This window comes from Sus scrofa, chromosome 5 (genome assembly GCF_000003025.6).
Source record: "Sus scrofa isolate TJ Tabasco breed Duroc chromosome 5, Sscrofa11.1, whole genome shotgun sequence".
NCBI classification, from domain to species: domain Eukaryota; kingdom Metazoa; phylum Chordata; class Mammalia; order Artiodactyla; family Suidae; genus Sus; species Sus scrofa.
This window is the reverse complement of record NC_010447.5, coordinates 90,124,972-90,141,110: the sequence shown is the minus strand read 5'-3', so window position 1 is coordinate 90,141,110 and position 16,139 is coordinate 90,124,972. Positions and strand designations below refer to the sequence as shown.

General features: G+C 43.4%; 1 protein-coding gene across 1 annotated transcript in view; it reads right to left on the bottom strand.

The window, feature by feature from the left end:
• The window catches only part of EEA1 (early endosome antigen 1), a 125,308-nt gene extending 115,904 nt beyond the window's left edge, over positions 1-9,404 (bottom strand). The window contains 1 exon segment of the mRNA XM_021091260.1: positions 9,154-9,404. Within this exon segment, the coding sequence (XP_020946919.1) occupies positions 9,154-9,177 (24 nt within the window). The 5' untranslated portion in view covers positions 9,178-9,404.

Genomic DNA, 16,139 nt, shown 5'->3' with positions numbered 1-16,139 from the left:
CTTCACAATTGTTTCTTTGTATAAAAGGTGTAAACACTTCCTGTTCTCATCACTTTTTCAGATCTTCATTTTCTTGTGAAGCCTCCCATGCACACATAACAATTTAATAAAATTTGTATGCTTTTCTCTTGTTAATCTGTCTTAAATCTAATTTTTTTGTGTGTTTGTGTGTCTTTTTAGGGACACACTTGCAGCATATGGAGGTTACCAGGCTAGGGGTTGAGTCAGAGTTGTAGCCACTGGCCTACACCACAGCCACAGCAACACCAGATTCGAACATCGTCTGTGACCTACACCACAGCTCATACCAATGCCAGATCCTTAACCTACTGAGTGAAGCCAGGGATCAAACCTGGGTCCACATGGATACTATCGAGATTTGTTTCTGCTGAGCCACTACGGGAACTCCCATGTCTTAAATCTAATTCTTAAGCGGTACCACAGACCCAAAGAGGGCAGAGGAGAATTTTAGCTCTCCTACATACCAAATATATTTCACTGCTTAATAAAATTCTATCAACTTCCTAATGCATATAGAATAGAGTTCAAAATGTCCTATTTGTCTGTTGAAAGAATTAAGAAAGCAAGCCATCCCAGACCTTGGTCTCTAATACCATTCCCACTAAAAGGAATAGGGCTCCTCATGAAGATGGCTAATTTCAGAGGTGGGAAAGAGGAGGCAAAGGATGAGCCTGGAACACCTTGTTAGGCCAGAAAGTAAGGAGGAGTTTAAAAAATGCTAGGGGCATGACAAAAGGACACAGAGCTACCCAAAGTGGCTCCCACTGTTCAAATCTAGGACAATTTGAACACCAAAATAATTAAGTACAACGATGAGTTATAAGTCGTTTTTTAAAATGCAATTATGATCCATAGCCAACAAGAAAGGAAGGAAGGTATGAGGGAAAGGAGGAAGGGAGGGAGGTGTGAGGGAAGGGAACCACATCTGGTCAGTGTGTAGGGAGGGCTAGATGGGAAAACCATCATTTTGCAGTGGTGAAGAATACAGTAGGCAAGAATCAACAATGGAGAGGACATACAGAAGAAATTCTTGATAAGGAGCTGGACATTTACATGGCCTTACCAGTACCTACCTATTAATTACAAAGGAAGAAAAATATAACCATTACTATACAATCTAAAAATTGGACCACAGCTTGCCCTCTGACAAGGTAATCAAAACTGACACCACCTATGAAGGACAAAAACTCATCATGGGCCTCCAGATGTGACAATCAGAGGACACATCAACTGCCAGGCCATATTCTAGGTCAAACTAATCACAAGAAAATGTCAAACACAACACAAGGAACACTATAGGGGATGTGCCTACAATGTCCCTCACGTTGTGTGCAGGAGAGGATCCATGTTAGTCAAAAACGTACGACAACCACGTGTATTATCTAACCTTAACTGGACCCTATACTGGTGAAGGAAAATGCTAAAAGATTCGCTGTCAGATGAACTGGAAAAAAAAGGAATTCTGAATAATAAATTGAATCAATGTAAATCAATGTAGAAGTTGACAGCTATACTGCGGTTATGTAAAAGAATATCCCTATACTTCACTGAAGCATTCAGAGATGAAGAATCATAATTGATCCTAAAGCGATTCTGAAAAAAAAAAAATTATACACGCAGAAGTGTGCAAATGGTAAAGCTATTACCACTTACTTATAAGTAAATATAAAATACTGTTTCTTGGAGACGGGATTAAGATGGAGGAATAGATGGACTAGAGCTCAACTTCTCTCATAAAAACAACAAAATTACAACCAAATGCTGAACAACCTTCAACCAAATGGACAGGAAACTTTCAAAAAGATATCCTTCTCCAGAAGACAAAAAGGAGGCCAAATCAAGAGCCAGAGACTCCATTCTTGAAAGGCACACACAGACTTTCATGTGCACTGGGTCCCAGGGCAAAGCAAAGGCTCCACAGGAATCTGGGTCAGACCTGACTGCAGTTCTTGAAGGATCTCCTTGGAAAACGGGGTGACTGTGGCTTGTTGTAGGGGAAGGACATTGGAGGAAGAGCTCTCAGGAATATTCATCAGCATGTGTTTCTCTGGAGGTGGCCATTTTGGAAAAATCTGGCCCCACCCATCAGCACTGAAAAGCCCCAGGCCAAACAGTAACCCAGGTGGGATCACAGCCCCACCCATCAGTAAACACTTGCTCCCTAAAGACCCCCAGGCACACAGCTGCCTCTAATCTCACCCAGAGACAAAACCCTACCCACCAGAGGGATAGGAATCAGCCCCACCTACCAGTGGGCAGAAACCAGTCCCTCCTACCAGGAAGCCTATGGCAATCCCCTGTACCAACTTCAGCCACAAGGAGGACAGACATAACTAGTAAGTCAGGCTACAACGCTATTGTCTGCAAAAAGGACACCACAGCAAAAACCCATAAAAATGAAAAGACAGAGAACCATAACTCAGATAAGGGAGAAGAAAAAACCCCAGAAGAAACAGCTAAGTGATGTGGAGATTATCAGCTTCCAGGAAAAAGACTTTAGAACTGTTGATGCTGAAGATGATGCAAGACATTGGGAATAAACTGGAGGGAGGCAAAGACAGATAATTTACAGCAAACACTGAGCAAAGAAATACAAGACTTAAATCTGAAGCAAGCAGAGATGTAAAATACAATAACTGAAATAAAGAATTCATTAGAAGCAACCAACAGCAGAATACGGGAGGCAGAAGAATAGATAAGCGAGGTGGAGGACAAACTAGTGGAAATCACTGATGTGGAACAGAACAGAGAAAAAAGATTGAAAAGAAATGAAGAGGAGTTCCCTTCGTGGCGCAGTGGTTAATGAATCCGACTAGGAACCATGAGGTTGCGAGGTTGCGGGTTCGGTCCCTGCCCTTGCTCAGTGGGTTAACGATCCGGCGTTGCCGTGAGCTGTGGTGTAGGTTGCAGACGCGGCTCAGATCCCGCGTTGCTGTGGCTCTGGCGTAGGCTGGTGGCTACAGCTCCGATTCAACCCCTAGCCTGGGAACCTCCATATGCCGCAGGAGCGGCCCAAGAAATAGCAACAACAACAACAACAACAAAAGACAAAAAGACAAAAATAAATAAATAAATAAAAATTTTTAAAAATTAAAAAAAAAAAAAAAAGAAGAGAGTCTCAGAGAACTCTGGGACAACATTAAGCACACCAACATCCATATTATAGGAATGCCAGAAGGAGAAGAAAGAAAGAAACAGAAAAAATATTCAAGAGATAATAGCCAAAAACTTCCCTAACATGGGAAAGGAACAACCCAATTAAATCCAGGAAGCACAACAAGTACCGTACAAAATAAACCCAGGCAGAAATACCCCAAGACACATATTAATCAAACTGACCAATATTAAAGACGAAAAGAAAATATTGAAAGCAGCTAGGGCAAAGAAACAAGTAACATAAAAGGGAACCCCGATAAGGTTATCAGCAGATTTTTCAGCAGAAACTACAGGTCAGAAGGGAGTGGCATGATATATTTAACATAATGAAAGGAAAAAAACCACCAACCAAAATTACTTTACCCAGCAAGGCTCTCATTCAGATTTGAAGGAGAAATCAAAAGCTTTGCAGATAAGCAAAAGCTAAGAGAATTCAGCAACACTAAATCAGCTTTACAACAAACACTAAAAGGAAATTCTCTAAGCAGACAAGAAAAGGCCACAAGTAGAAACAAAAATACCACAAATGACAAGGCTCACCAGTTAAGGTACATATACAGTAAAGATGCCAAATTATGCATGCACAATTATGCAACCAAAATCAGAACTCGTGAGGAGGGTACAAATGCAGGACACTGAGATGCACTTGAAATTAAGAGACCAACAACTTAAAACAATCTCGTATATATATAGACTCCTATATCAAAACCTCAGGGCAACTGCAAACCAAAAATCTACCGCGGATACACAAACAAATAAGGAAAATCAACTCAAAAACAACACTAAAGGTAATCATCAAACGACAAGAGGAGAGAACAAGAGAAGGGAAGAAAACAAAAGCAACAAAATCAAATCCAAAACAGTTAATAAAATGGCAATAAGAACATTCATATCAACAATGACCTTAAATGTTAATGGACTAAATGCCCCAACCAAAAGACATAGCCTGGCTGAATGGATACAAAACAAGACCCATATATATGCTGTCTTCAAGAGATCCACTTCATTTCTAGGGACACATACAAATTGAAAGTGAGAGGATGGAAAAAAACATTCCATGCAAATGGGAATCAAAAAAAGTTAGAGTAGCAATACTCATATCAAACAAAATAGACCTTAAAATGAAGACTATTTTAAGAGATAAGGAAGAACATTACATAATCATCAAAGGATCAATCCAAGAAGATAAAACAACTTTAAATAATATATGCACCCAACAGAGGATCACACAATCTAGCTGTTTCTTGTATTATTTTATTCTTGTAGCTTTTCATAAGTTTGAAGTAAGTTCCAAATTAGAAGTTTAAAATTATAGGAGTTCCCGTCATGGCTCAGTGGAAACAAATCTGACTAGGAAGCGCGAGGTTTGGGGTTCGATCCCTGGCTTCACTCAGTGGGTTAAAGATCCAGTGTTGCCATGAGCTGTGATGTAGGTCGCAGATGTGACTCGGATCTGGCATTGCTGTGGCTGTGGAGTAGGCTGGTGGCTACAGCTCCGATTCAACCCCTAGCCTGGGAATTTCCATATGTATTCAACTAGACCTACATTGTCTGATAAGGAAGCCGCTACATGAGGCTGTTAAATAGTTAAAATATGGTTTGTCTAAAGTCGGATGCACTGTTGGTGCAAAATACAAGATTTCAAAGATTAGTACAAAAAACTGCATTAATAATTTTAAAGCTTTCTAAGTAATTTGTATACTGATTACATGTTGAAATATTTTAGATATATTGGGTCAAAGGAAATATATTTTAAAAATTAACTTCGCCTCTAATCACTTTTTTTTTTTTTTTTGGCTTTTTAGGGCGGCACCCATGGTCCAATCAGAGCTGTAGCTGCTGTCCTACACCACAGCCACAGCAATGCCAGATCCTTAATCCACTGAGCAAGGCCAGGGATCGAACCACAACCTCATGGTTCCTAGTCGGATTCATTTCCGCTGCACCATGAGGGGTACTCCCGCCTCTTTGTTTATACTCTAACTCCTTCCTAGGATGAAAGTAACTCTCTTTTCCTAAAAACAGTTCTTCAAAACCCCATCTCCTGCCCATTTTCTCCAAGGAGACTCCCCACTCACACAGGTCATTCTGATCATTCCTCCTCTGAATTACCACAGTCTTCATTGTCTGTATCATTTACTCTGGCACGTAATCATGTAACTTCCTGAGGGAGAAGTTAGATCATATTTTTCCCATATTTTCCCAAATGACTGGCATGGTGCTAATCCTGTTAGTTGAGTAGAGGAGGAAAAGGCAACAGGGCGCCAAAAAAGGGAAATGTACTGAGAGTTGGGAAAATTTGGCTCAAGCCTCAGTTTTGACATCTACTGTGTTGCCTTAGATAAATCACTCAACCTCTCAGTTCCTACTTGCCCATTTTTAAAATGAGAGACCTGTTAACCACAAAAGAAGCCTTTTATTTCCACAATTCTAGAATTAAATTCATTTTTTCTTTAGCAATATTACTGATATATACTAATAAAAGGAAATCCAATACACTAAAGAGTCAAAGAAACGGCAACGAAGTTTATAAACTGCCTAAATTACTAAATGATGTTTTTCCAGCCATGAAGCACTTTAAATTCACATTTCTCTGCAAAGCCTATTAAGCAAAATAGTCAACACATACATACTGGAGCTACCTCAATTTTTTTTTCAGACTCTTTCAAACCTCAAAGAAAGGATGAGGGAGGAAGAGGAAGAAGAGGAGAACCAGCACCTAAATTTTATACAAACTACCCTAGAACTTATTGATGATGTACAAAGACTCTGAGTCATAATTGATGATAAGCACATTGTCGGTATCTTTTTCTGTAACACTGTTTAAAAGATACTATTCGAGGGGGGGGGGAGAGGCGCTGGGGGTGTGGGATGGAAATAGTATAAAACTGGATTGTGACGGTCATTGTACCAACTATAAATATAATAAAAATAAGTATTTTTTTAAAAAGGATACTATTCAGGAGAAAATTACAACAGTTAAAATGAAAATGGAATGTTAAAGGTATGAAATTTAATTTCAAAGCATGGGGACCATTTCAAATCTCTAAATCAGTAACTTTGGTTTTCATCTTTTACCTTATTACCTTTGCTAAAAAATAAGATTATCAGGGTGGGGTAAAATAAAATGGTTGCTATGTTACATAATTTAAAGATTCAAGCTATATTTGTTAGTAAATACCACCTGTGGATTTAACAAGATTTCTTTAAGGCTCTATCCAAATGCCTCTATTAAAAATGCTGGGCATTAATACTGACCCATCTGTAAGATAACAGACAGCTCCTGCCAGGTGATTCTAGGTTCTTTCCTGATCTGATCTGAGCAATCTCTGCACAGTTTTACTACCTAAACTTAATTATTCACACTCCCTTGAATTACCTGTCCCTTTTACAACTTCTTGCCTAGGCATTTGAGTTTCCTCTGCCTGAAGTGCCCTCCCTTCTTTCCAGCCACAAATATGCCCTCCTCCCACAAGCTTTTCCAGATTGCCCCCAAAATTCTCCCACAGACTGGCCCCCAGGAACTATTCATTCTTATTATTGCAAAGCACTTATTACTACTATGCATTGTCCTTTTTTTTTTTTTTTTTTCCTTTGGTCATAGTGGTCAAATCGGAGCTGTAGCTGCTGTCCTACGCCACAGCCATGCAGGATCTGAGCTGCATCTGCAACCTACACCACAGCTCAGGGCAATGCCAGAGACTTAACCCACTGAGCAAGGCCCAGGATCGAACCTGCCTGTCCTCATGGATATTCGTCAGATTCTTTTCTGCTGAGCCACGATGGGAACTCCAGCATTGTCGTTACTTTTAAATGTCCACTTCCCCAACGAGCTGTGAGTTCTAAAAGGAGGGCCCATATCTTATTTAACTGTTTCCCAGCCCCTAGCAGATGCCTTGCATTTACTGAAACTCAATATAAGGACACTAAAAACAAACAAAAAATTAAGTAGTTAATGAGAGACAATTCAAACTTTCTTATAAAGCGCATATAAATTTAACACAGTAGTTCTCAACCAAGGCAATTTTGCCCCTAGGTGACATATGGTAAAACGTTCAGATATTTTTGGTTGTCCCAATGGGGGGTAGGGGATTTTAGGAGAGCTACTGGCATCGAGTGGGTAGAAGCCAGGGATATACTGCTAAACATTTTACAATGCAAAGGGCAGCTTCCTACAACAATTATCCAGTCACAAATGTCAACAGTGCCATGGTTAAGAAACTCAGTTGTCAACTGACTTATTCCTGTGTGTTGATGATTCCTTATCACGTCTCAACAATAATCAGAATAAATTCCATTTTTTAGTTTCAACTGAAGCTTCTGCAGCCATTTACCTGTACACACCAACACTAAAAATGATCTTTATATAACTGTAATGTTTAAGAACATTAAACCAAGAGTACTGGAAAGCATCTCATATTTCTGAAAACTAATCTATAACTACCAGAAGCTACTCTTAGGTCAGTTAACACTGTTTTATTTATAAACTTTATTGCAAATCACAGACGACTCATTTTCGGCTATGGAATGATGTAACAGAAACACAATCTGAGACATGAAGTAATCAATCAGTTCCTACACGTCTGATAAAAGAAAAATCTCTAAGTACTGCAAGTAAATCATGCACAGATGTCTTTGATGTTGAGCACAGAACTGATGGCCAAAGGGCACTGCCCTTGCTACAGCCAAAATAGGTGCTTATCAAGATTTCGAAAAACTCTGGCAAAACACTGCAAAACATCCAACGTCAATACAGGGTGGCAGATGCAAAAGTTAGCTATTTCTCGCCCTGATATATGACCAAGTTTCACATGACTGGAATACTTCACAAAGCTATGCAGCCGCAAGGACACTCACTCCCTTTCTAAGCAGTGAATGACTCAACTCTCTTTGGTACATTCCTTGACTGAATACTACAAGTTCACTAATTCCTTTTGTCCTTTGAACTAGTTATCCTACTCCCTCAATAACCAACTAACGAATCTGGCACCAGCTTTTCAATCATTTACATTTTGCACCCTATCGGTCCCAAAAAGAAATATAGAAGTTGTCCAAAACAAAAACTTGAGTACAGTAAATCTTATAGAAAAGATCTCAATTGCTATTCCAGGAACTGACTCCTAAACACAACATCTACATATCGCCAATGCGCTCATCTTTATATATCAAGGTTTTTTTCCAGATTGTAAATAAAGATAGCACTGGCAGAAAATAAAGGAGTTAAGTGCATACCCGGGGCTAGAGCTTACGGGGGATTTAGTCTCCGACGGCTCCAAAAAGCTACTGGGCTGGGAGGGGGAAACGCATTTTTAACTGGGGAGGGGAAAAGTTTGCAACAGTGAGTAATATCTTCCTTCGAGGCTGACTCTGCCAGGGACGTGTCGGTACCGCGACTGGGCCGAGGCTAGGCCAGCTTTCACCACGTTACCACGCAGGGCTGCCCAGAGCAGACCGCGACGCCGAGCGTGGCAGCTGCGGGTCGCGTAAAGTTGGGGGGCCCGCTGGGCAGGGCGGCCGGGGGACCCGCCGAACTCGCCTCCCGCGGGCTCCCACGGGGCGTCCTCCAGCCCGGCGGGCGGCCGGCCGGCCCCGGCGGCACCAACTCTCCGTGTTCACTGCCATTCCAGGATCTGGAAGGAACGCGCCGGCACCACACCCTCCCGCCCCGCCGCCCGCTCGCACTGACAGCCCGTGCGGGAGCGGGGCCCGGGCCTGGGCGCGCGGGGCCGCGGCAGACCGGGCGCCCGGCCCCGGCCTGCCGCCGCGCCCGCCCTCCCTGCCCCCACGCCCGCCCCGGGAGCAGAGGACCGAGGCCTAATCAGCGCCCGGGCTGCGGGGCCTAAAGCAGGGAGGCGCCCGCACTGAGGAGGGACGCCAGCGCCGCCGCCTCGGCTCCTCAGCGCGGCGGCGGCTTCCGCGGCCTCGGACTCGGGCTCCCGCTCACGTGCTCCTGGAAAGACGGTTTCACTCTCTTACCCTCTGCAAAATCCTCCTTAACATGGTTTAAACACCCCCCGGCGCTGCCGCGGTGACTCTCCGGACCCTCCTCGGGGTCACTCACTACTCGGGGGTGCGCGGGCGGTAGGGACTGAGCCAGAAGGGAACCTGGGAGGAGGTCGGGGCGAGGCGGTGGCGGCAGCCGCTAGGGCGGCCCCGACTTCCCCACAGGCGGTGAGAGGGAGCGCGCGCGAGCCGGGGACGAGATAGCCAGCGAGCGCCCGCCCGCCGGGCCGCCCCCGTAACTGACAGCTGGGCGGACCCGCCCGCGCCGCCCCGCCCTCTCGGCCTGTCCATCCGCGGGAGGCGGGGCTGGAAGGGGCCTGGCCTGGGCCGGCGACCAATCGGAAAGGGCGGCGGCGTGGGCCATTGCGTGACGGACAGGAGGCAGGACGCTGGCACTGCCGCTCCTTCCGGCCGCTGAGCGCACACCCGCGCTCCGTCAGAGGCGCTCGCGCGTAGACCCGGCACCCGCGGAGGGGACTTGGGGACCTGGGGACTTGGGGACCTTGGGGCTTGGGGGGTGGTCCTTGGCCGCGAAGGAAGGCGGGCTCTCGAGGCAGGTACCTGCTATGGCACCTCAGACTGCTCTGTAAAATCTGTCGGTGTGACCCTGGCCTTGACCGTTGCTCAACTGGACTCCCATTTCTGCAGGAAGCTTAGTCTCAGAGTGCAAGCAAAGGAGAGACTCAGACACGATTAACCGGTCTGTTGGGCTTCCCTCCTCTGGTCCAACCCCTGGCTCCTTTCCCTCCTCCCTTCCTGCTTCTCATTTCAGCCAAAGGAAAAGTAAAGAATCGGAAGAAAGTATAGAAAGAAACTGCAATTTGAATTGATAGGGAAAAAAAAAAGTTTGGCGTTGTCCTTTGGACTATAGCAACAATATTTAATGGACTGATGACGCTAACATGTTGCACCCACTAAAGCCCATGCTTGGCTCATTCTCCTAAGGAATTTTAAATCCTCTTCTGATAACGAATGTATGAAGTGAATCGACATTAATGCGTCTGTTTCATAGATTAAGAAAAAAATAATGACGTTTTCCCTTCGTGGCTCCGCAAAAACCAATCTGACTAGCATCCATGAGCATGCAGGTTCCATCCCTGGCCTCGCTCAGTGGGCTAAGGATCTGGTGTAGCCCTAAGCTGTGGTGTAGGTCGCAGATGCAGCTGGGATCGTCGGACTGCAGCTCTGATTCGACCCCTAGCCTGGGAACCTCCATATGCTGCAGGTTTGGCCCTACAAAAAAAACAAAATGAGGTCACAGATAAACAGTGTGCCAAAACAAGGATGTGGACTGGGAAATGGACTTAGAACTGACTTCCAGGCACCATGTCATTATTTGAAGTCAAAAGTCACAGCTGCCCAAAACAAAAAAAAAAAAAGTCACAGCTGCAGAATCATATCATTTTGCCAAGTTGCTCTCAGCTTTCACAAGTTGAGAGATTTGGCTTTTACCCTGGAGGGGGGAGCAGGGGAGAAGACTTTAACATTGTTTACATAGGGAAGAAGAAGGGGAGAAAAATGCAACTAACCCTGCTTGAATTGGGGGAGGGGGGTAATGAAGTCTACCAAGCAATGAATGGAGTGCTTATTAGAAAATACTTCCAGGTCTTTTGAAAAGATGCAGCAAATATTTTCAAATTAGTTAAGGTAAAAGTGTTTTATAAAGTGTAAATAAAGCATTATATCATGTAATATGTTGTTTCTATCCCAGACATGTCTGTATTTTAATGTGGATGTGTCTGCGCCTATAGTGCAGCAAACAGTCGTGCCTACAACTAATACATTATTAATCACTATTGATGATAGTGCACTTAAATACTTCCAGACAAACATAGCAAAGCACACTCTTCCATCTTTCCAGACACAGGCACTTTATTTTAGAAAATATGGGAAATATTTTCACCGACATAGGGGGATAAAACTGTGGTATAATACATATGTGGTCTCTGCTCCCAAGTAATAACATGATGGATAAGGTGATAAGAGCATCTTTTGTTGTAATGTTTGACCCTTGACCCTGGCTCCCCATACCAGAACTTCTAAGACCCTTGGAATCCCAGAGTGATGAGTGTCTTTTTGTATGCTAATGAAATGACAAGTGGCCAGGAGTCCCTAAAACTTTAGGGTGGGGGCTGACCCCAGAAAAACCAAGGGATGATTAGAAGGTTGGAGTTTGGGGGCCTACCCCCACCCCGCCACCTCCAGGAGGGAAGAGGAGCTGAAGGGGTTAATTGCCATTAGCCAATGATACAATCAATTATGCCTACATAACGGAGCCTCCATAAAAACCCTAAATAATGAGGTTTGGAGAGCTCCCAGATTGATAAATATCAAGGTGATGGGAGGATGACGCGTCTGGAGAGAACAGGGAAGTTCTGCTTTTCCCCATACCTTGACCTACGCATCTCTTCCATTTGGCTTTTCCTGAGTTGTTGCCCTAGTAATAGGCCGGTGAGAGTAAATGAAGTATTTCTGTGAGTTCTGTGAGCCATTATAGCAAATTATCAAACCTGGGGCGAGTGTTGTAGGAACCCTCAATTTATAGCCAGGTGGTCCAAAGTACAGGTGACAATCTGGGAATTTTAACTGGTATCTGAAGTAGGGGGCATTCTTGGTGGGACTGAGCCTTTACCCTGTGAGGTCTGTGCTAACTCTGGGTCATTGGTACCAGAATTGAACTAAATTGTACACCCAGTTGGTATTCAGGGAATTGGAGAATAGCTTGGTATGAAAAAAACCACCGATGAATGTCCACTTAAAGTGACATCTATTTCTATTTCTATTATTTGTCTTTCAAAGATTAGCTTAAAATGCTGCTTATTGGAGTTCCCGTTGTGGTACAGCTGAAACAATCTGACGAGGAACCATTAGGTTGCAGGTTCCATCCCTGGCCTCGCTCAATAGATTAAGGATCCGGCATTGCTGTGAGCTATGGTGTAGGTCACAGATACAGCTCAGATCCTGCGTTGCTGTGGCTGTGGTGGAGGCGGGCAGCTGTACCTCTGATTAGACCCCTAGCCTGAGAACGCCCATGTGTCGAGGGTGCAGCCCTAAAAAGAAAAATAAATTAATTAATTTAATTAAATGCTGCGTATTAATGTCACATGCTAAGTAAATCTTTCTCCACTAGAATTCTCCAGTGGAATCTTTTGACGAATATAAATAGACTCTCATCTACTGCTTAGCTAGATGGGTTATTCAAAAGTCCCTGCGTTCCCCTGCAGCTTATGATAACTCCATCACTGGAATAATATACTAGAGAACTTAATTACTCCAAAAGAAAATAGGCAGTGGGTGAGACATAATCATGTAAGAATATCATTTGCTAATCTAGCAACTTCCCACACAGAACAATCCTGCTAACCCATCTGACTGCTAATTGCTATTCATTTAACTCTTACCTGTTGGCCCTTCTTAGTTTCTTACTATCAGCCACTTCCCTAGCATCCTGATTTCCATCAAAACCCAGCTTAAAGCCTATGATCCAACTTTATAGTACCCCCCCCAACTTTTGCAAATATGCTTCACTTCTTCAGCTCTCTCCTCCTCCATTGTTTTCATCTAGGAGAACCCAAGCCCAACTACCCACCTACTCTATGCTGTACAGGAGCAACTGAGTATCACTAGAGATAACATATATACCACTGGGGCAGTTGGACTCCCTTTAGCTTTAATAGCCGCAGACGTCAGATAGCACTCCACACTCTCTAGCAGCTGTCCTGCAATACTCTCCTCTTGTCTTCTTTCTCCACGCCTCCAATATGACATTTACACCTGTCATTGCTTCATTGTCTTACCTTGTATTTTCTGCTTAACCCACTCCAATCAAGCCTCCTCCTTATCTACTCCAATGAGACTGCTCAATATTAAGATCACTTGTGACCTACATGCTGCCTAATCCAGGGACAAGTTTATTGTTTTGACTTTGACTCTGGTTCCCATTGTGAACAGGTGACGCCTCTCTCCTTGAACTATTTGATTCTCTTGACTTCCCTGACTGTATACAATCTGGGTTTTCTCCTCAATGACCATCCCTTTTAAGACTTGTTTAAGACGTCTCAACTGCATATCTCAACATTAGAGTACCCCCCAAATGCTTTTCATGGCCCCTCCTTTCATCTATCTCATACAACCTGGAATAAATCTCAACCAGTCTTCAGGCTTTAAATTTCATCTGTTTACCCAAGACTTCTGTTTCAATATGTCCAGTGCTGACATTCCTCAGATTTCAAGACTTGTGTCCACTTCATATTTCTTCTTGGATGTCTGATGAGCATCTCAGACTTTACAAGGTCCAGACGAAACTGTTTCTTTTTTATCTTCAAATCTGCTTCTTTGCCAGTTTTCCTATTTCATTATGTACGACGCCAACTACTTAGTTGGGTGAGATCAAAAATCTTGGGGAGTTATCTTCAACTTCTCTCTTTATCTCATCAGTTCCCTTCCCTCCAGAAAATCCTGGAAGGTCTCCCTCCAAAAAATATCCCAAATCTGCCACTTCCTTCCATTATCATCCCAATCCATAGCACCTTAATCTCCTGTCCAGACTATTATAATACTTTCCTAGTTGGTCTCTGCTTTCACTTTGACTTCCCTACAATCCATTCACTACACAACAGCTACAAACAACTTTTTTTTTTTTTTTGCTTTTTAGGGCCACACCCACATCATATGGACGTTCCGAGGCTAGGGGTGGAATAGAAGCTGCAGCTGCTGGTCCTGGCCACAGCCACAGCTCACAGCAATGCCAGATCCTTAACCCACTGAGTGAGGCCAGGGATGGAACCCACATCCTCACGGATACTAGTTGGGTCTATAATCCACTGAGCCACAACTGGAACTCCCAGAATACATTTCTTTTTGATTCAGAAAATAAAACCAGGAGTGCCCATTCTGGTGCAGCGGAAACAAATCCGACTAAGAACCACGAGGTTGCAGGTTCTATCCCTGGCCTTGCTCAGTGGGTTAAGGAACCGGCATTGCTGTGAGCTATGGTGCAGGTCACAGATGCAGCTCAGATCTGGCGTTGCTGTGGCTGTGGTGTAGGCCGGCAGCTGTAGTTCTGATTAGACCCCTAGGCTGGGGACCTCCAGATGCGGCGGGTGCGGCCCTAAAAAGACAAAAGACAAAAAAATTTAAAAATAAATAAAATAAATCAGATTTTTCAAAGTAAAAAAAAAGAGTCCACAACATGTGAAAATTCCCCAAAAAAAGGAGTTCCCGTCGTGACTCAGTGGAAACCAAACTGAGCAGCATCCATGAGCATGCAGGTTCCATCCCTGGCCTCACTCAGTAGGTGAAGGATCCGGCATTGCCGTGAGCTGCGGTGTAGGTTGCAGACACAGCTCGGATCTGGCATTGCTGTGGCTATGGCCTAGGCCGGCAGCTACAGCTCTGGCTCAACCCCTAGCCTGGGAACTTTCATATGCCCTGCGTGCAGCCCCAAAAAAAGACAAAAAAAAAAAAAAAAGAAATCAAAATCTAAGGACAACCTATCACAAACATCCAATTAGACTTATTTATCTTATAACACTATCTGTATATTTTAAAAAACATTCTCATAAACTTTTATTTCATATAACTCTATGGCCTTCATAATTTTCATTTCTAATGCCTAGTATTCAATCATTAGAATGTTAAAAACCAATGCCCAATTTTTTTTTACTCTCTACTATATTATATATTTATATAGGTTTTTGCTTGCTCATTAAAGCTGTTTAACAAATCATAATTACATAAACCACATTCTCAATGTTAATATGTAATTTTCAAAAAGTTAAAAACCATGAGCTCATAGTTATTTACCTCATTAATGAGAAAACCAGCTGAACAATAAACCTGGTGCAAATGGGGCACAGGAAGACAAAAGTATTTATAGTCACTGAGAGGAAAAGAAATGCCGGAATGAGATTACTAAGTTATAGGAGTTCCTTGTGTGGCACAGCGGAAATGAATCTGACTAGGAACCATGAGGTTGCAGTTCTATCCCTGGCCTCATTCAGTGGGTTAAGGATCCGGTGTTGCCATGAGCTGTGATGTAGGTTGCAGACATGGCTCAGATCTGGTGTTGCTGTGGCTGCGGTGCAGGCCGGCAGCTGTAGCTCCAATTGGACCCCTAGCCTGGGAACCTCCATATGCATCAGGTGCGGCCCTGAAAAAAAAAAAAAAAAAGCAAACAAACAAAAAAGGCCATGTTAAGAGGAAAAATGGAAAGTAACCAAGCCTAAAGTAAATTAAAAAATAAAGTGAATTGCCTGAAGGATAGCCAAGCTCTTATATTGGTGCTTGAATAGAGGAAATCTCCAGCCCAAATTTCTGCAAAGATTAATAGAAATGACATGAGTAGCACCTGTAAAAAAAAAAATCTGTTAGCTTCTCATTCTCCAGGTGAAAGTAGAGAGAAAACAACTGTGTCCTCTCTGAAGAGAGCTGGGGTGGGTGGGGGTAGGAGGCAAGAAAAAAAATTCCACTTCAAGAAGCCACTTGTTACTGAAAGGACCAAAATATGCCACTTTGGCATAAGGATTATTTAGAGCTAAAGGTAATTAAGAAAAAGCAGACATGGGAAAAATAAAGCTCTTTGCCCCTCACGCTATCTGGCCAAATGTGAAACATAACTTCCATTTATAAAAGTGTTTCCCTCTTTCCCTCTCCTGTACCAGGAAGAGAAATCCATCATTTCCCAGGGACTCCTTCTTTTTCTCTTTCTTTTTTTTTTTTTTTTTTTTTTTTTTTTTTTTTTTTTGGCTCTGCCTGCAGCATGCAGAAGTTTTGGGGCCAAGGATCAAACCTGAGCCACATCAGGGAACTGGGAACTCCTCCCAAGGACTTATAATCACTGGAGATAGCTCCAGCCTCTTACCAGCCCAGACACCGGCACTGAGAGGAATCTAAATGACAGACCTTACAAGTACACTTAGATTCCATCTTCCTGGAAACTCAAGTGCCTTTCCCTTTGT